This window comes from Falco cherrug, chromosome 2 (assembly GCF_023634085.1).
Source record: "Falco cherrug isolate bFalChe1 chromosome 2, bFalChe1.pri, whole genome shotgun sequence".
Lineage (NCBI taxonomy): Eukaryota > Metazoa > Chordata > Aves > Falconiformes > Falconidae > Falco > Falco cherrug.
The window spans coordinates 44,217,172-44,237,686 of NC_073698.1; the positions used below are offsets into that span (position 1 = coordinate 44,217,172).

General features: G+C 37.3%; 1 protein-coding gene across 13 annotated transcripts; it reads left to right on the top strand.

Moving 5' to 3' along the window:
• Positions 1 to 75: 75 nt before the first annotated feature.
• BORA (BORA aurora kinase A activator) lies at positions 76 to 19,261 on the top strand. 13 transcript variants are annotated; one of them, XM_005436218.3, is made up of 13 exons: positions 76 to 160; positions 1,107 to 1,277; positions 2,353 to 2,459; positions 6,028 to 6,073; positions 7,476 to 7,557; positions 8,745 to 8,810; positions 9,573 to 9,629; positions 10,942 to 11,159; positions 12,423 to 12,576; positions 13,608 to 14,209; positions 14,619 to 14,750; positions 16,044 to 16,221; positions 17,901 to 19,261. In XM_005436218.3, the coding sequence occupies exons 2-13, from the start codon at positions 1,122 to 1,124 to the stop codon at positions 17,984 to 17,986; spliced, it is 1,884 nt and encodes a 627-aa protein (XP_005436275.2). In that variant the 5' UTR covers positions 76 to 160; positions 1,107 to 1,121; the 3' UTR covers positions 17,987 to 19,261. The 13 variants fall into 13 exon arrangements, with proteins under 13 accessions (XP_005436275.2, XP_027656844.1, XP_055558734.1 ...); XM_027801043.2 differs by having other exon boundaries at positions 125 to 147; XM_055702759.1 differs by lacking the exon at positions 76 to 160 and adding an exon at positions 200 to 291.
• The last annotated feature ends 1,254 nt before the right edge of the window (positions 19,262 to 20,515 follow it).

Consider the following 20,515-nt stretch of genomic DNA (forward strand, 5'->3'; position numbering starts at 1 on the left):
CCGTTCGAGCGAGAGTGGAGCCCTGCCATTGGCTTGGCAGCGAAGACTGCCTGTTGTGATTGGTCAGAGCTCGGGAGGGGGCGGGGCTAGTTAAAGATCCGCGGCGGAGGCGGGAGTTGTGATTTGAGGCGAGCATGAGCAGGCCTGGTAACGGTGGCAGGTAGCGCCTGCGCGGGCCTGGGCCAGCCGCGTGGGGGCTCCTGAGGGTGGCTCGGGGCGCCGTGGTATTGTCTGGGGTGCAGGGGGAGAAGGGGCAGCTCTGCGGGGCTCTTGTCCCCTTTGCTGCCTCCGGTAAGGGCGCCGCCGGGGCGCGGTCTGACGCGGGGGTTGCAGACCCGCTGCTCCGTTCTCGCTCCCGTTGCGGGAGGAGGCGTTGGTGCTTTGTGCAGCCTCTCGGGGGCTGGCGCCGGCCTCGGTCCGTTCGCGGGCTGGGACCGCTCTGCGGACGTAACTGCCTCCGTGGGGCTCCCGGCCGTACGGGCGGCGCCGCGCGTCTCTTCAGGTTCCGGCGCCAACACTTCCCGCCGCCCGGCGTTAGCTGCCCGCAGCCAGAGGCTTGTGGGGCCCGCCGGTGTGGGCCACGGCAGCCCCGCCGCCAGCCCCCGCTCGCCCTGGTGGCTCTGCGTGCCCTTCTGTGCCCGCCTCAGCCCGCGCTGGCACGGGGGCCCGGTGGGGACCGTCCTTGTGCTACCCGCGTCCCGGTGGTGCCTCGTTATTTCTGAAGCCCTCTTGAGTGCCGGAGGCTGGTATGTGAGCTGTCCTTCAGGAATACGTGTGGCTTCCTCGCTGTTTTGTTTATTTTGATGGGTTTTTTGTTATTGCTGGCTTGCTTTTCTTGAATCGCCATTTCAGGGATGTTTCTTGTTTCGTTGTAACAAGTTCTGTTTATTTTCAGTTGTTCTTTCTGTCTGTCTTATCAGCTTCACGTGTCGGTAGGTCCAAGCCAGAGCTAACTTCGTTTTTTGTCAGTCTTTTAAACGTTTCTGGCTCCTTAAAAATAATTGATCCTCTCTTCCTGAAACTTTCAGGGTAACCCTGTAAAGTCAAAATCGTAATTTCCTTCCCCCCCACCCCCTCCATTTTTCCTTTCCCTCTCTCTTTTCCAGGTATACCTTAGCGTTATGTGTGATACAAAAGAAGCTAAAATGCAGATAACACCAGAAACTCCAGCACGATTCACAGTCCTGAATCCTTTTGAAAGTCCCAGTGATTATTATACTCTTCAAGAGCAGATTGTCTCCAGTCCTTCAGTCTTTAAATCCACAAAATCCTCATCTGTAAGATCTATTCTTTAGTTGTGTAACTATACAGATGTAGTGCTAATATTTTGAAATGCAGTAAAAAGTGTATTTAATTTAGCACATTTTAATGTATATACAAAACCAAAGAATTTTAGTGGTGTTTGGAGTCTCTTGTGATTATAGGAGTACGCTGCTTTCAATACTAACATTGCCACTTACTCTTCCAACTTTCCTGATTTTTTTTTTTCTTTAGGTAATAGGTGTGTAGATCAGCATATACTCCCGTACACAGTTGAAAGTAGATAAAGGGCAGTTGGATGTGGTGCTCTTGTCCCACTTAAAGTGGAAAAAACCCAGTTCCTACTTAGATGCAAAGCAGACTGGATGCAAGTAAAAGAATTGCATTTCTGTTAATGACCTGTTTACATATTCACAGAATCAAGTTAATTTTTTAGTTGTAAATTATATTTTGGTTTGCAGTGGGAATTATTTTCTGATAAGCATTAGAGATTATACTGTGCTAATGAAGCTAAAAAGACTCGCTTAGTAGATCATTTTTAAGTATTAAATAAGTAGAAGCAGCTTTATTTCTGAATTGGGTTTTGTTGCACGCTGTGTGGCTTTATGAGGGAGACTTTACAGAATGCATAAGGGGTTACAACTTCTAAGTCTTGGAAATACTCGGTGAAAGGAAGGCTGCTTTGTTATTTGCATAACTTGGGTTGGGTATGGACACTGGGTTTTTATGGAACCACAATTTCGATTGTGGCAATCTAGAAGCAACTAAATTTTATGCTAAATTCTGTGTCTTTAGTGGATCTATCCTCAGGAATCAAGAAGAAATTGACACCTCAGTTTGTAAATATTAGCTATGACCTTCCACTTTATATTATTTTGTAAATCATTGTAATACCACTACCAGGATAAAGAAGCCTGATTGACTTACTATTTTTTTTAAAGGTAGATAATTTAAATAGAAACTCTTTTGGTTGTCTTTGACAGAGGCACTATATGGAAGCTATGATTGTGTTGTTCCATTGAGATTTGTCCTGCGATTTTATTTTTATCTTTTTAGACTAGCAAGCTTTAAGATGTCCGTTTCTTTTTTTAGTCACCAGGAAAATTTAGATGGTCTATTGATCAGCTTGCTCTCATAGATCCTGTGGAAATTGACTCGGAAGATGTTCGGCGTCAAGCAATGTATTTGAGTCATGCTAGGTAACTTACAATCTGTTTTTCTGCAGTGAACTTAGCTTGAATACTAGAACATTGTTCTTTTGCTTTATTGACATTTCAACACAGCACTAAAGACTTTTTTAAATCTTTTAATAGAGCTTTTTTGTGTCCCTGATGTGGATATCACTTAAATGAGGCTGCCTGCATGTCACTTTTTTTTTTAAATGTTAAGAACCACTGATCCACTCTGATTGCAGTTTGGAAGACAGCCAGATGAAAGCAGTCAATGGAAGCAAGAAAGTGTCTTGCCATTGATTGTTTCCAAGCTACCTCTTCTGCTCCTTGTCACAACGCAATTTATCTTCTCAGAGTGTTCCATACTAAGACCTATGAAGTGTAGGCTTCTTTGGTCTTTGGGAGTCCTGCAGAAGTATAGAGCTGGGAAAGCTAGCTTGGTACGGCTTTTCAAAAGGTATAGATTGGACTTAATGTGAAGGAGGGAAGGCCAGTAAGTTTGCCATCTTTGAGAATGATTGCTAGTTACTTGAAATAATTTGGGGATCTTGATCTCAACTTTTTCTTTCTCTGAAAATAACTTCCATGGGGAAAACAAGTAAGTAAAACAGGCTTGGTATTCACAGCTAATTTTGAAGGATAGTCGTACATGCTAATAGGGAAGAACAACATGCCAAGTGAAGGTGGTCAAGGGAAGGCCACAATGGTGAGTTCTGTAGAGGCTCCCATGCATTCCTTGGATACAAACTTGCACAAAGAATGCACCTCGCAGCATGAAGCAGCACAGTAATAGAATAATAAAACAGTTTTCCATCCTTTTTTTGCCTATATGACTTCCAAGTCCTGTTAGTGAAACGAAACACAGATAGAGGGCTTCTAGGGCAAGAGTCCTCTCAGTATTCATAGCATGGTTTGGGTTGGAAGAAACCTTTAAAGGTCATCCAGTCCACCCCCCTACAATGAGCAGGGACATCACCAACTAGATCAAAGTGCTCAGAGCCCCGTCCAACCTAACCTTGAATGTTTCCAGGGGTGGGGCATCTACCACCTCTGGGCAACCTGTTCCAGTTTTTCACAGCTGTCATTGTAAAAATATATTGTGAATCAGACATACTGTTCTTAGTGTCTGACTGAACCTACATCTCTCTTTGTGAACAGGAAGAGGTATAAGAAGGAATATGAATTTCTTGCTACAGTAGAGATGTAGAAAGAAGATAAGTGTCCTCAGCTGTATCTGTGAATCACCATGTCTCAATGTCAGTATTTTTCTTAACATTGTTTGTTTCCTGGCCTTTCTCTCGCAGCCAGGAGGTTTCAGAATCTAATGCTTCTTGTATATTATAAAGCCTTAAGTTTTTAGGGAATTTATTATATTGTTTCTGGAAGCCTATTAGAATGCATAAACTAGCTTTAATTTAGACAGCTTGGGTGACAATTCCAATTATGATTAGTGGCATGGCCTGTAGGTATAAGCAAGTTGTCTTAGTGTGTCCTTTCAGTCTGTCCCACTGTTTCATCCCACTGTGACTTTTTTTTTTTTTTTTAAATCATCTTGTATAACTAGAAAGGGGCTGTGTCCATGCTTTCATGTTTCAGTGTAGTACAGACTGAGATGGCTATTTCTGGTGGCTGCAAACTGTACATGGTTAAATGCATATATATATATGTGTGTGTGTGTGTAAGTTCTTGTACGGCAGCTGATTTTAACTTGCATCTTATAAATACTGATTTATGGAAACTAAAGTGTTGTAAATGCAGCTCTTGTCATTAAAAATGCCTGATAAAAAATTGAGGTTTTGAAGCCCATGTATAATGTTACGCAGACTATATAATCGAGCTTGTGAACAGGTCATTTTCTTGATTAGTTGCAAAGAACCACAAGCATAAGAAATTACGTGTGTAAGTATTTCCAACTGTTATTTGTCTGTTTTGTAGTGAAAATAGTTTAGGTAGCAGCATGGGGTAAAAGCTCATGAGCACTTTGCAAAGTCTGTGTGTGTATCACATGTAGACTTGGTTTTGTGCAATATTATTGTTTCCATAAAATGGGCATCATGTATGTGCTGTGTGTTTATTGCAGTGTTTATAAATGGCTAGGAGAATTTTCTCCTGGCAGACTGTTAGATACAGTGACACAGACTTGTCCACAAACTTTCCTGTTCCTTTTTATTTCTACTGGTAGAAATTGAATGTTTCTAAATTAGATGCTATGCTATTATATGTTAAGTATTAAAAAAATCTGTACTGCATCTTGCATACTGTGTGTCGCAGTTGCAACTGTTACGTTGCTTGAAATTGCACACAAGACTGGCTTGTTTTTATTCTTGTTAATACGATGTTTTCACTTTGCCATTTTCCTGGAATTAACGCACTAAAAAAACCCCATCCTCTCCTGCACTAACCAGCACTTTTAGTGGGAGCTGTTTTTCCCAGTTCCTCTGATTCTCCTTTGGAATCTGGCATGTAAAGATGCTTATTACTTATAATCCACCATGTATAAGTATCAATGATGGTATGCTTATTTTTTTGGTACAATAAGAGAATTTTGTGCAGGTGTCTTCACAGAACTGTCACTTTAGCATCATCTAGGCAGACATAGTTGAAGATGGTATGTCCAAGTATTGCAGATCTATTCAGTCTGATTAGCATCAAAAAGAGGGCTGTGAGGGAAGGTTTATGCATGTATTAGGTAAGTTTACGTGTGTTTGTATACTAATAAAGTCTGTTGTTGGACTGATACCTAAAATTATTCAAGGGTAATTCAGGTATTCTGACTGTGTAACAAAGTTACGTAATTTAGCTATGATGAATACTTGTAAAATTTTTTGAAGGTTATAAATTACATAGTAGTAACTGAAAGTGAGACTTGAAGGTGACAGTTAAATTAAGTATAAATGTAGAATCTCACATACCATTTAAAGATGCCTGAAGTAACTACAATATTTTTTTAAAAAAAATAGCTAAAAAGCTGCATAAAGGAATATGTTAATTGGTCCAAAGTGAAATACAGTATTGTGTCCTGAACTGTAAAAAATATGGCGGACTAGCTATTTGAAAGGGAGAGCTCTGTGCTGGGAAAGTGGGCTGTGTCAGGAATTTGAGTATAAAAACATTCCACAATTATCTTCTGTTGCCCTTTTGTTTCTTACAGCTCAGTTATCTATGATGCATGATTTTGTAGTGAGATTCTTTATAAGATTAATCTCATGGCAACTTTACCAGTAAAATCTATTCATATGACAAGTTCAAGATAACTAAATTACTTATTTTTGAAGATCAGTTGTAATTGAGTTTTTGTCCAGCTAAAAATACTTGCTGATAGGAGTAAATGGAAGATATGCAAATATGTACCTATAAATGGTACATCTCTTCAAATGAACTGAGGTAACTGAGAAGTGTGTTTATATTTCTAAATTTATACTATAAGATTATTGCACATTACAGTGAAAACATCATAAGATTTAAAGTTTAGTGCAATTTCATTCATAATGTTTCTCTTAAGCATCTGTAAAAGATTACATGGTTGGACTTTACTTTTTTTCCCAAATATGTGATGGTTTTGATAATTGAGGGTTTTTTTTTTTTCACTTATTAGAATTGATAAGGAGACAGAAGACAGAAGACAAAAAGCCATTGAGGAGGTAATAAAACTTTCTGTGTTATCAAGTATTGATTTTTTTCTTTGTAGCTACATACCTGCAAATGAAACCTGCATCTATTTAGGATTTCAAAACCTTAGGATTAATTTCCGGCCTCCTTTCCGGCCTCCTGTTATGGTTTAAAAATATTGTTTTTGGTTGTACAGTAACTTTCAGGTAACTTTAGTTTCTTTTATTGCATTTTTAAAAATGTAGCAGAACCTTGCTGATATTTTGTTTCTTCCAAAGTCTGCTTAGTTGGAGGCAAGACTCTCCTGGTAGGTTGTCATTCTTTTCCATTTTGAATTTTAATTTTTTACTATCCATTTGTGTGTTGGAGAAGGAAAAGTAAAGAGTTTCAAATCTTTGCTATAGCAAACTTTGGTTGTTGTTTCAATTTCAATTTAAAAGTAAAAAAAATAAGGCTGTGATAGGTAAGACTTTCTTACTGTTGTTGACCTTTTTATATTGTATTGGTTTCTGTCTCTAAAAACAGAAATGTTTCATGATTCCTTAAAGGTGTTACGTAGTTGACCTGCAGCTAAGATGCCGTGTTGTTATAACTGCATTAAGAAAAGATATTTCTTTGCGAGGTATGAGCTAGTGGATTATGCAGCTGAACAGCTTGAAACCATGTCTCTGATAAAAATTGCACCTTTAATAGTTTGGTGTTTCAAGCTGAGGTTTTTTTCATTTTATTGGGAGTAAAGGATTTGCCATGTATTTCTTGGAAGCTATGTTGTAGTGTTCATCTGTTCAGCATCAAGGTGTTCCTGAGTGCAGCTGTGACAGTAGATACAGTTTCTGGTTCAAAGAAAAATCCTGAAGTGCCAGTACTCATAAATGTTTCATTGCTAACCAGTTTTGCCAAATACACCGATACTATTGCCGAAAAGCCTTGGGTGTCCACTTCTTTTGACTGTTACTGCAGTGTCTCTTCAGCACTTCTCTGAAATAACTCTTGTCAAAATACAACAATTTACCAAACTGAAAATTTTAAAAGGATTACATTAAACTGCTGTGCAATAAGTATGGTAGAGACAGTTCACATTTTTAAATAAGCAGTTAGTCTTAAATGAAACTTTTGTACCGTTTTCATTCTGGAGACTTTGAAAGATCTTCTGAGTCAGTCTGTGTCATAAAGAACATGGGGGTCATCTTCAAATCAAGTTGCATTTTCTTTAACCACTCTAGGCCTGAAATAATGAAATATATTTTGGGTGTAAGGGATAACTTTTTATAGGTTTTGGGGAAGGAAGAGTTAGAGTTAAAATTCTTAAAACATAGATCTGTGAGTAGCAAAAGGTATGACAATTTTTTCTTGTTCAGGATGCTGATCTAAATCTAAGTTGAGAGTCTCCAAATTTTAAAAGCATTAAGATAGTTTGTTTCTGTTCTACTCTAGTTTTTCACAAAAAGACTCATAGTTCCTTCTCCTTGGACTGAACATGAAGGCAAGCAAGTTTCTCAGTTTAATTCTACTAAATGTAAGTTGCTTTAGTGTGTCCATGGAAAATTACCTAGCTTTTGGAGAAATTGTCAAGCACAATTTTTTGAAGCCTCAACTTAAATTTTAAGAAAGACTGCTAAAAGATGGCACAACTGATTTTTAGCTGTTCTCTCCTAAGTGCTTTCTTCTTAAACAAATAGTTTATTAATCCAGAATCGTAGATAATTTTTCCTTTTTGTTATTTTTGGCTCCTATTCTTAATTAAATCTTTTTTCCTTTTGTAAGCTGTGTTCAATCAACTTAATTTACACATACAGCTTTGCTGTGTTAATACTGGTAATAGCAAAGTCTTCTACTTCGCTCCTTTATCCTGGTATCTGTGCATCTGACTGACTTTGACTGTCATTCCTGCCAATATGGGAAATTGAGTTCCGTAGTTTTCCTCTCTTAACTTCTATGTAAATTCCTGTTGGCCTGTTAGTGTCCTGCTAGCTCAGTGTCAATGTGCATGGAGTTGTGGGTTTTCTAAGTTTATTTACACCATTATTAGATTTCATTAATGCTGCTGTTATTAAAGTTTATATATAACCAACAGAATACATAGTAAATGGATTACAAGCTGGACAGAAGTCAGCTAGAGTATTGTTTGGTAGGAAATTCTTAAATAAGTGTGTGAGGATTTTTGTAAGATTTGGAAGAGGCTAAACTATTAAAATTTTTTTGTTGAGAAGATGCACCTTGTGAATACTGTATTTTTTAATTGTCAATTGCAAGATCTCCACTGCTTGCAGATAACATAAGCCACAATCTTAGACCTGGGAAAAGGGAGTGTTGAAAGCAAAGGGTCTAATGTGTTCCTTAGTTGCATAAAAAAGGCAGCATGGTAGATCTTTGTCTTCAAGTTCAGACTACATGATTTCCTGGAAATGTGTTTTACTTGAACACAGCCTGTTTGGCTAAGCATAAACTGAGTTTGGTTTAAATCTTTTTCGTGTAGAGGAGGCTGCAGGAAACAAAGATTTGGGCTAAGCATTTTTTTAATAGACAGGTGCTAAAATTCTCTTAATCAGCTACAATGGTAACTTTTTTCAGTACTCCTTTTTAATCTCTTCCAAACTTCAATGCAAAAATTCTTAGTTGTATTAAATATTCTAACTTACTGCTATCAGTTCTCAAAACTATATGGAATGCATGCTTATATTTACATTCTGATCTGTTTTACAGCCATAGGTCTAAATAACATTTCTCCAATTGGAAGACAGCTAATGTTGCAGCCTGGGAAAAGCAATGGTGGGTAAAAGGCAATGTCTGAAATCACAGGCTTTTTCTGAAGCAAAATAACCCATTTTCAATGGCTATTCAATTTAAAAAGAGAATGTTTTTTGTTAATGTTCCTGTAGCAATGATTTTTGTTTTACTGTATGGTACTATTAATTTTAATGTCCATTTCTCATAGTAATTTAATTCTATTGTGATAGAATTCTATTTCATATTTTTTTCTGAAGTAAAAACTGAAGTCTTCTGTACCTGTAGAGTGCATTTTTTCCAACTCAATGAGTGCACCTTTTCTGAATTAAAAAGTGAATATAAGTCTCAAGTTTATGGGTAAATTACAGTTTCAAGAAACCTTTAGTGTGTTGGATCGGTTTGGGTTAGAGAATCTTGGCTGTTTTCTCTTCCAAAGAAATAGCAGGAATCTTAAGACCTCTTTTAAACTATTTCATTTTAGTTAAATAGGTAGTGTTCTTCCCAGGGTATTTTGGTGATCTTTCTCCCATTTTCTTCTGAATCCAGAGACCTCTCTCCTCTGTTAAGAATGCCTCTTTAGAGGCTTTAATGTTACAATCATTGTTTTGGTTTTTTAAAATCCAGGCCTGAGTGTGCTGCATATGGTGTTGACAAATCAGAATCCTAGCTTTAATTAACAGTTTTCCTTATTAAAACTCTAACTTAAATAGCTCAATTGCAATGTAATTTGAAATTGAGTTTTTGTTTTTACAGTCTTACTAAAAGGTCACTGGAAGCTAATTTTGTTGGTTTTATTCATTGCAGCTTCTTGTCAGACAGTACTGTCTTTGCCAGTGGACTTTAATTTAGAGAAAATACTAGGTATGTTGTGTAATATCTAAATTTAATTATGAATGTCTGAATAGAAAACTAGTTTTTTTATTGTTTGCTGGGGTTTTGTCATGAAATATTGAAAAGCAAATGTATGCATGGAAATGTTTTCCAAATAGTTACTGCATGTAGCATGGGACATCAGACTTAAATGATTATTATTTGAGCGAAGACATGGAGAACAATTGGAAATAGGTTAGCAATTCTGAATCCATAAAAGATAGTAAGCAGAAGTCACACCCTAGATCCCCCAAATAGAGCAAGCAGTTGCTTCGCAGACCTGTTTGACTTAGATTGCTGGCCATGAAGCTCATAGCCCAACCTTGCCTTGAGCAAAGCTATGCTGTAATTCTGTGCCTTTAATTTAACTGAACCCATGGTGGTGACTAGGTGTTGTGTGGTGGCAAAAAAGCCGTGCCCGTGGAGTGGGGATACAAGTTCAAATTAACTGTCTGATTATAACTGCTATATCAAGCAATTGCTGCCAGCTTCTCAGGCAAGGGGGCTGGAAAGGCCTGTTCTTAGAGGTCCAGTGTGGTAATAGTGCGTATAGCCAGCTCGGGTGTTTTGCTGCATGCTTCTATCCCAGTATTGAAGTTCACAACCCTGACTGTGGACCATCAAAATTAAAACAGAAAAAAAAGCAGAACCATATCTATTGCCTTGGTGTTTTGCCTTCACAAATGCTTCCTTCAATGCATAGCATGTGAATTCATGAAAAATTTCTTCTATAAGGAGTATCCAATTAGAATAGACCAAAAGCAAAAATAAAATGATCTGCTAAGTCTCAGGATATTTTAAGGGGTCGTTGTTAACATCTGTATGCTTTTCTACTGTAAATTGCTAACTGCTTTAACTTTCTTCAAGTTGAATGTGATTTGCCTTTGGAATGTATCACAATGACCTTCAGAGCATATGGGAGGCCTGAAAAAGGGTCTAGTTTTGTTTGGTTAGTATAGTAACCCCTTTGTCACAACTCAGATGGTATAATAACCCATTTGTCACAATTCAGATGTGAAGAATAATGATATGATTTTGGTTGAAGGCCACTACGCAGACACTAGCCAATATTTATATTTTTTTAAATGCATATTTTAGTTCTGAGAGATGATAAAGTGGAACCTTAGTAGACAGGATGGACATTTTGTAATGATAACAAGTGATCCTTTGGGATAGGTGCCTAAATTAGATTAATTACGTGCTGTATTGGTAAATCAGATTAAATGGTTTAAGCTATATATGTCTCTAGTGGAAGATTATTTTTTTTCTTGCATTCTTATTGAAAATTACTTCACATTTCTAGGTGAATATTTTAGGACGGATGAATTTGCAGATCAGTCTCAGGAAAATCTGAGTTCTTCATCACTTAGAAGAAAGCTGTTTTTAGAGGGAAACGGAAATGTATCTGAGTGTTTGTCCCCTTCTCTGCATAGTTCATGTAGTAGTCAGCCACTTGGAGTGCTTTGTTCAATAGACATATCTCCAGTCCGGTGCAGAAGCCCTCTGGAAACATCTAGTTCAGTAAGTAGCCTGTTTTGGGGGCTGGATGGGATGTGTCTTACCTGGCACAGGAGTAGTTCTTAGAGCAGGCTGTATGGATTCTGTGTTCTAACAGACTTCACAAGATGGACAGCCATGTTTTTAATAAGCTGCAACTGCTTTATGAGAGAGTAGGTGTTAGACCAAAAGGTGATATATTCTTGAAAGAATATATTACTGAGTTTTTATTACATCAGTTATTATGTTGTGCTGCTGCTATTTTGTATAGAAGGAGTTATGCTTTAATTTTACATTGTGGAAAGGAAGTAGGAATTGATACATATTCAAGACTTGCTGGAAGCATGTGAAAATTTTTTTTTCATAAAATGTGTATACAAAAAAGGCCTGTTTTAAATCCATGGGCTGCTGTGTAAAATACTTGTTGATATGAACAGGTGATATAATTATTTCCCTTATAGCTCATAAACTCATTTGTGGTGGAAGAAATGACTTGTGGATCTTTGAATGCAGTGCTAAATATGCTTTTTTCCTTTCCGTTGACCAGAGATTTCAGATGAATGGATGTTTATTAGAACACAGAACATAATGTCTGTGTTTTGAATTAAGCGAGATGCACCTTATTCCCAGATGGACATAGCACAGTTAAACTGGTTAGGTGGTATGCTTCCCTCCGGCAGCTGAAATGCATGGAAAAAACCTACCCTGGCAATAGATTACTATGGTAAACTAGTAAAGAATTTCTACAATGTAGTTGTACTGCTGGAAGTGACTTTTCTTTTTGCACCATACTCTTAAGCAAGATCACAACCACTGTTCTGTTTTCGTAAGGAAAAGTATTTTGTCTGCTGCTGCGTTAAGTAATTCAGATAATATGGATTTTATTAAAATACAAATAGTGGCAGGCTTTCATCTGCATTGGTATAAGAAACTGAGATTAAATGCTTGACTATATAGATAGCATTAATTCTCTGTCTAGGCTTCTCATAGTTCTTAAATATAATGAATAATACAGTCTTACTTGATATTATGTGAAATTTGAGTCCATTGCTCTTTTCCGATGTGGAGGGATAAAGTCCAAGTAAAGAGCTGCAACTGGAATATTTAAGCTAAGCTAATGATAGACATTGTCATTATACAGGATTAGTTTTCCTCATGCTGCCATATTAGGCTTTCCAGTTAGAATACTTTCTATGTACATATTAGTCAAAGTTAACATTATGAAAATATACTTCTTTTTGTTTGTTTGTTTGGTTTTTTGTTTGTTTGTTTGTCTTTTAACTGAAGGGTCAATTTTCATCAAGTCCTATTCAGGGAGGAACAAGGGCTTATAGTCTGGGAAGTATAACCAGTCCCACATTTCCAGAGGGGTCTCCTGCACATAATGGTTCTCCTACTTTTTCACCAATTGCTTTTCACATAAGAAAGACACCGCTGTCAGGTATGGTTTAATTGTACATGTGTTATTCTCTCTTGATTCATATATTTTTATTATAATAATGGCTGCATTCTTCCTGGAACTTTTTTCTGTTTGGAGACAAGTTACTGTGCTTGGCAGACCAGCAGTCTCCTATAGGACACATTTACTGTTCAGCAGTGCAATATCTTAATGATGTGAAACAGTGAAATGCATCTGCTTGCAAAAAATGAACTAAGAAAAATATTTTTGAAAAAGGAACTGAGACTTAATGGGGATGAAAAAAAAAATTAAAGGATTAATCTAGTGTGAGGAGGGGGTTTAAAGCTATATGCCTGAACTAAGTCAGGTCACAATTCTGGTTTGGCCCAGCCTGAAGCATTTTAATTGGACAATGTTTTGTTTGAGTGGTGAAGATTATTTGAAATGAAACTGACTAGTAAATAAATCGTGAACACTTTGTGTCCTCATTGCTCTAGCAAATACCAATATTTCATGTTCTATCTATTACACTGCGAGACTTTATGTTTATACATGATTTTGCTCTGATGAGCCTGGTGGTATTTCAATACCGTCAAATGTGGAGATTGCATAAATGTTTTCTCACTTGTCTGATTTTCTTGAAAACTTTATTGCTGCCCCGAATTTTCTAAGTGCCTGTAGAATGTGTATTGATACCTGTCCAGAAAAAAGCAACAGAACCAGCCTTCACACGTTTTTCTTTGAACACTGTGTAGTATTGACATTTGAAAATGGAAAGGCTCCAATACAGCAAACAACATCATAGGAAGCAAAGTTAGTCATAAAAATGGGACAAAAACTTGCCTTTACAATGGTAGTTTAAATGTGCTGTGGTTTGTCTTTTTGTTTTTGTGGTAGGGTTTTTTTTTTTTTGATTGGCTGGGATTTTGTTTTGTTAAGGCCTTGGAGCCAGGAGACAGTGGTCAGTGAAATATTATGTAATTGGCTGTAATTATTCAAAGGACTGTAGGGCTTTGAGGATGAGGACTTTAATTCCACCTGATATCTGATGGAATACCTTTGTTGTTTTTTAGACCAAAGAAAATTTACATTTTGTTCTCCAGATATTCCTTCTTCCTCAAATAGAATGACACCCCCAAGCACAAGAAGTCCTTATATAGATGGTTGTTCTCCAATTAAAAATTGTTCTCCTATGAGGCTTGGAGCATGTAGAGGAACTGCCCAGTATCAGACTTCTGTCATTAGAATACCGATTGCAGTTGAGAGTCACGGTGAGGATGAGGAAGACAAGGAGAATGCTTCTGCAGCAGAAGCTCGTTTCCCAGAAATGGATAATGAAATAAACTTAAGTCAGCAGGACGGCGATACTTTTGCACGTGGTACACGTCTTGTGGTAGCAACTGTGTCTATTGCACCAGATCACTCAGAAGCTTGTCATCAAAGGTTGTCATCACTTCAGGATATAGAAGGCTCAAAGGAAAATAATACCGTAGATATGGCTGATGCAGCTGAAGTGTTAGGAGAAAACACTTGGATAAAAGAAACAATTGGTAATAGCAATGCACCAATGGCCAGCTTTATGACCGGGATTACTTTCAGTATTGAAAACTCTCGCATGTGTGTGTCACCTCTTGCAGAAAGCAGTGCAATTCCTTGTGACAACAGTAGTATTCAGGTAAAAATAAAAATTACTTCTTTTTTGCTTTTCTATAAAACTAAGCTTGATGTAAAAACTTTTAATATGTATACCATTCTGGAAGTCATTGTCTATTTTCTCTTACTGGATGTGTCATGTGGGTGGTATTGTGACTTTTATTCCTTCTTCCTCATGCCCTTTTTCCTCTCTCAGTGGAGTTAGCATAACAACTGTAAGTTATCTTTACATTAGTATGTACAGCAATACCTTTAACTTAATCCAAACTAATTTTGACAGACCTTTTTACAATTTGTTTTTGTTATTAACTGATGGTGGTTGTTTTGTTGCATTGGTTAATCAAATGCAAGTCATATCAGGTATGACAATCTGAGGGGTTTATTGGTGTTAAATTGTGGTACATTCCTAAAGCCCTGCTTCTTGATTTCAGGTTGACAGTGGTTATAATACACAGACTTGTGGAAGCTCCATTATGGATACTGCAGGGGCTGAAAACAGTTGCAGAGAAAATGATGTGAATACTAATGTGTTCCAGAATAAATCTCAGCTGCTTAGAACAAAGGTAGGAGTTAAATTGTGGTACAAAAGCAAAAGGCTTCCCATCTAAAGCAGCTGTTCTTTTATTTCACTCAGTTTCAGGGAGCCTGAAGGGAGAGACTTTCAGGTGATAATAAAGAGCATGTTAATGTAGCATCATTTTAAGTAGTATGTTGAAAACAAGGAAGAAATAGAGGACAAATATTATAAGCTGGCAATAAAGTTAATGTGTTCTGTGACAAAGGCACAGGTAGTTTTGGAGGAAACAGGTATATGCATGAAGGGTAGTTGTGAGGCTCCTCATGACTTCTGGTGTATTGTAGCCTGTCTTTTGTTTTTGTTTCTGCCGTTGCTGCTCTTTTTGTTGCGAAGTGTTTAAATGTGAGACTGTGGAGAAGCACATTTTTGGGGAAATATAGTCTCCTACTTCTATTCATAAACTACCCGCAAGTTTTCTAGACCATATGTCGCACGCTGACTTGGTGGGGAACTTTCTGCTTTGCGTACAGTGTTTTGATTACAAGCCCTCCAATGACCCATCTTAAAAACAATACATAGCTAGCAAGACTCCCAAGCTCTTAAGCTTGTGACTGATTGGAAGGAGTTCTGCTTCTTCCAGAGAATGGGATGTAAGCCAAGTTTCTTTGGAGGAGAGAGCAAAGGTCACTCCCTCTCACTTAGTAATTATGCTCTTACAAACTTAGTAGCTGATGATCTACTAGTTAGCATCATTTCCAGTCCTTGAAAGGGAGACATTACTGGCTAGTAGTGCAAAATTACATTAAAAAACCTTCAAGTAAGCCCATTCAGCCCTGACTTTCCTGTGTCTGACATGCCAATAGCCACTTCTCTGACAAGGTAAAGAGCAGATTGATGGTGTCATATAGACCACTGACATCAAAATTAGAACTATCTTCTCCCAGTGCTAGTCTTTCAGTTGCTAGATCCTGACTAAGCCCAACTTGCATTTGGGATTAGGATTTAGGTTGGAGGTATATTAAGTACTTCATTCAACTCTCAGAACAGAGGGCCCAGGCAGAACGAAATAAAAAGCATGGATGTTGCTGGCTGAAAGAATCCAGTCTGGTTCAGAGCATGTGTGCTCTGAAAGGAGGTGTTTTTTGCTGACAGCATGTTCCAATGATTTGTGCAGAGAGAACACTTTCTATTCACTTCTTTCTGATTTCAGAAGGGGACAGATGGGAGGCTAATGTACTAATTGTAACTTGAAATTTTCAGATAGTAAGTTTGAATCTTGTTTCTTCTGGGGAATTTTTATGAAAATGGTTTTACAATTAACTTTTCCTTATTAACCTAGGAGTGTTCCATTTTAAACCAGAAGGACAATCAGTTGCCGAGAGCAACGTCTCCAGAGAAGCAATCCTGTTTCCAGAAAGCAAAACCACATAGTACAGTACTTGGTCAAAATGCAACTTGTAACATTTCTGTCTGGAAACATAAAAATGAAAATCAAGTTCAGGGATTTCACAAAAATGGTATGTAGTTTTCTGATGGAGAATATAAATTGTATTATCCAATAAATGCTCCTGTACATGTGACCTCAGTTACCTGGATTATATGTACTTTTTTGCTTTATTAATGCCAATGTAATAAATTGTCAGGTATATATTAAGGGTTTTTTTTTTAAATAATACGGGTTTTTTTCAGGTCTTATTAACAAACGTATTGGTGTCATTAAGCAATCCTTTTGAAAACTATGGTGGCTACGCTTGGTTCAAAGAAACCATAGTGTTTTTTCAGAATTGTGTTTCTTCTGTGATTACGGTCGATTCCATGAAGAGCCTTGTTTTTAGAGTTTGGAAATAACCTCAGCTTCAAGAGGAATATTTAAGATAGACTGAGCAAAAGACTAGGGCAACTTGCGTAGGAGCCAATGTAACTGCAAAATCACCTACATTTTAAGATGCAACTCCTAAAGAAAAATTTCCCACGTGACTTTGGGGGAGAGAATAAGGAAAGGAGTATTAGTTTTGATTCTGATTGCATTTCCCATAATCAGATTTATTGTGTGGCAGTACAAGCACTGGTACTAAGAAAGAGCCACTGGATAGAAATTAACTGCCTGGGGGGATTAAGGAGAGCAGGGCCCTGGTAAAGGGAGAGGGTTGAGTGTCTGCTGGTATCAGTCTAAATAGTGATGAAACTCAGCTGTGATTTTCATGATCAACAAATAAAACTAGTGTTCCAGAACATGTGTGTGTTTCATAGTAGACTTCAGACTGTTGAGAATGGGTGCTTTGATTTTAATACCAGGCTAGTCCTTTTAATTAAGGTTTCCTTGTGAACAGTGGCATAAAAACTCCAGTCTAGTTACAGAAGTTATGTACCTTTCCACAATTAAAAAAAAAAGTTTCATTCTCTTAGTAATAAAATAAGCTTTATGTTGAAAGAAACCTTTTAGCAATTCTTTTTACAGTTTTTTTTCCTTGGTTTGACAGAAAACTGCATATGTCAGCTTTACCATGTACTTAAGTAAAATGTACTATTGGTTACTTTTAAATGATAGTATTGTTAGTTTAGTCACTGTATTAGTACTAATCTTGATCACCTGACTGCAGCAGTGTCTCCTAAGAACACTTGTGTCCAAATTGATGCTCTGGTACCCTTTTGAAGGAACATAAGAGGTGCAATAAGGTTACTTGGTCTCAGAACATAATTAAGAAAACGAGGCAGTTTTCCTTCTATTACAGTAAACCATTACATTTTTACTTCCCTTTTATGCTTAATTCCTAATAGTGTTACGTTGCTTACAGAAATTACCAAAATATTTAGATAAACATTAAGAAATATAATTACCTTTTGCATGCCACTTACTGCAAAAGTATTAGTATCAACAAACTCTTGATACGTTCAAGAAAACCATCGATGAACTGGAGTAATGGAATGAGGAGGGTGTGGAAGCCCAGAACGCCCTTTGCTTAATCAAACCAGATTTGGTTAAATTTTATATGATCTGTTTATAAGAACCTTCTGGGAAAAAAAATCCATATGGTAATCTTCTGCCCTGAGTGACTAAGAGGGGAAGAAGAGGTAAGGGAAATACTGAGATTCAGGCTCTGTTTGTGGAGCTCTGAAGTAAATTTTGTTAAGATTAATCAAAAAAAGTCCATTCCAGTATGTGCTCCAGGTGAATTATCTTTCTGTCTTTTCACAGTAAGGATGGCCAGTCCCAGGATACTGGATGGAAGTTCTGCTTCCTGTTCTATTCCACAACCCACTGAAAAGCTTGTACCAAAGTGATAGACTGTGGCTGATGAGTAGCTGTTGGCAGACTAAGCCTGAAACATGAAACAATTGGTCAGACCTAAATTTGAAGGCAACTGACATTTTTTAGGAATCTCAAAAGAGGGGAGTTATGAACAGAATTGCATAGCCTTAAAAAGAACCTGAAACTTCTAAGCAAGCGCTCTTATGAATAGAACAGTTCTTGGAAGTTTTTCATTAATAATTCACCAGTGAAAGCTTTCTGAAAAAATATACTTAAAAAATACCATCAATAAAGCATCATTTGGTTTTAGTTGTCACTTTGCAAAAATAGTAATAATAAAGAAAACTACTTTAGATTTCTAACCAGCAAACATGGCATGCATTATTTTTACTTCCATAGCAATTAAATATTTTTGTAACACATATCAGATTGACAGTAACTGAACCAAACATCCAGAATTATTTATTTCACAGTCTTGAAACAGTGCCCTACTAAAAGCTGGAAATATACTGAATTGGTAACTTTTAAGGAATGAATTTTTTTACAGTAGAGAATGAACTCGGTCTTCTGGAAAATGGATTTATTTAATAGGTCCTTCAAAATATTTTTAGCTTTAGGTTGTAAGGTTTGTAGCTCAAAAGCAAGACAAAACTTGTCTTATATTTAAAAGTTATTTATGACTGCATCTCTTCTGTTTCTCGTGATAAATCTAACAGTAATCAAACTGAAAGGGTAAGTTTCAGATTTCTGGACTGTACAAAGGATTTATTTTTGCAAGTGTGATTATTAAGCGAAGCAGGGTTGTCCAAATTATGATGTGTTTCTGAACTGTTTGGCATGTATAATTAAGATTTAATTTTTTTAATTTTTCATTCTTTTTAATGATCAATGATCAGAAAAGCAATGGCTTAAATATTTGTGCCTTTTTAAAGTATTTTCTTAAAGGCAAGGGAAAAGTAACAGCAGAAATGGGTGAATGTGAGAATTAAGGATCCTCCCAAATTGCCTGTATTTTCTGTCCTGTTTTAGTCTTCAGTTAGATGGGAACTATTTCTTTTATGGAAGGATGCATATTTTTTTATTATGTTTGTGTAATTGTATTGAAGAAACCTACTGTGCAAATTATTACTGTGCAAAATCATTTGACTGTTGTTTCTCCAGTTGTACTTAATGCATTGGTTGGAACACATTGCACAAAATGGTCAATGTTTACATTAAATTAATTACAGTAGTTTTAATGAGAGTCCCTTTTAACATGTAGAGGTGTAAACTGAGTAGTGAAACAGAATAAAGGAGTTTCTTTCGTACCTAGATTGTTGGGGTTTTTGCTACAATTTGCAGCATGTTTCACTGGGGTGCTGCCTGTAACACAGGTGGATGTATGGTTTGGGTGTCGGAACAGGGGACAGAGATGACACAAGGAGCCCGGCAAGCTTTTGCTCTCATACTTAATTAAAAAATGCTCTCGGTTACCACAATATATAGTGCTGAATTAAAAGTGCAGTACCAGTTAAGAGATCCAGTGCCTCGCACATCTTTCTTGAAACTAAATTTTAAAGTTTCCAAAGCCTTTTAGACCAGTGCGACAGGATTCAAACATCTCATTTGGGGTGTGTGGGTTCAGTCTACTGCAATCAGTTAAACATGTTAATTGTCTCCTTTTGATGCCTTTTATAAACAATGCACTATCTAAATCTGCTCCAATCCTTTACAATGACAGCATACAGGCAGCTGAGTAAACATGGCCAAGTGACACCCATATACTGATCAACTGTAACCCACTGATTACCCAAGGAAACCACTGAGGAGTAAGTGACGAGGTTTGTGAGCTGTAGCTCTAAAGATCTCTAAGGAACATCTACAGTGTGTGGAATTGCAGTTTCTTGGCTTTGAGAACTAGGAATTGGCATCAGCAGAACTCATCTACAGAAACTACTATAATCCCAGGCACTCTGTGTAATAGTTTACTGAAATGAACCAGCAGACCTTGATAGCCACCACCCTGATGAAGTCCCTGGGGTGGGAGTTCAGCAGCGCATCTAGAAGCATACTTAACACTGCTTCAGTCCTCACAGTACATAAATGATGTTTTATGACTACATAGGTGATGTAGCTTGACCATAGGAATGCAGTTCAAGCATAAAATATTGGGGATTTTTTTGAGAATTTAACTCGCCAGCATCTTGGCAATACAACCCAGAGCGATCACTGTAAAACTCATTGTTACTTGTGGATTTTTATGAAACAAATCTAAATGATGATTTCCATCTTTAAGGCGCTTCATCAGATGCTAAGCAACAATGTTAAATTGCTTAAAGGTCTAGAACAAAGACTCATGCACTTCATGGTATGTTTTTTCTCTTCATCTGCATATTGTGTGCATATATACACACAGCTAATCCAGCATGAGAGAGAACTTTTCCAGAAGGAAGTGCGAGTCTGCAATTTAGCTTTCAACAGTAAATTCTGTTAGCGCTTAAGGCCATTAACTAGCACAACTGCTGCCTTCAGCACTGAGGTGCTAAAGAGAATGCACTGGAGACTGGAGAGAGAGTCTTTGT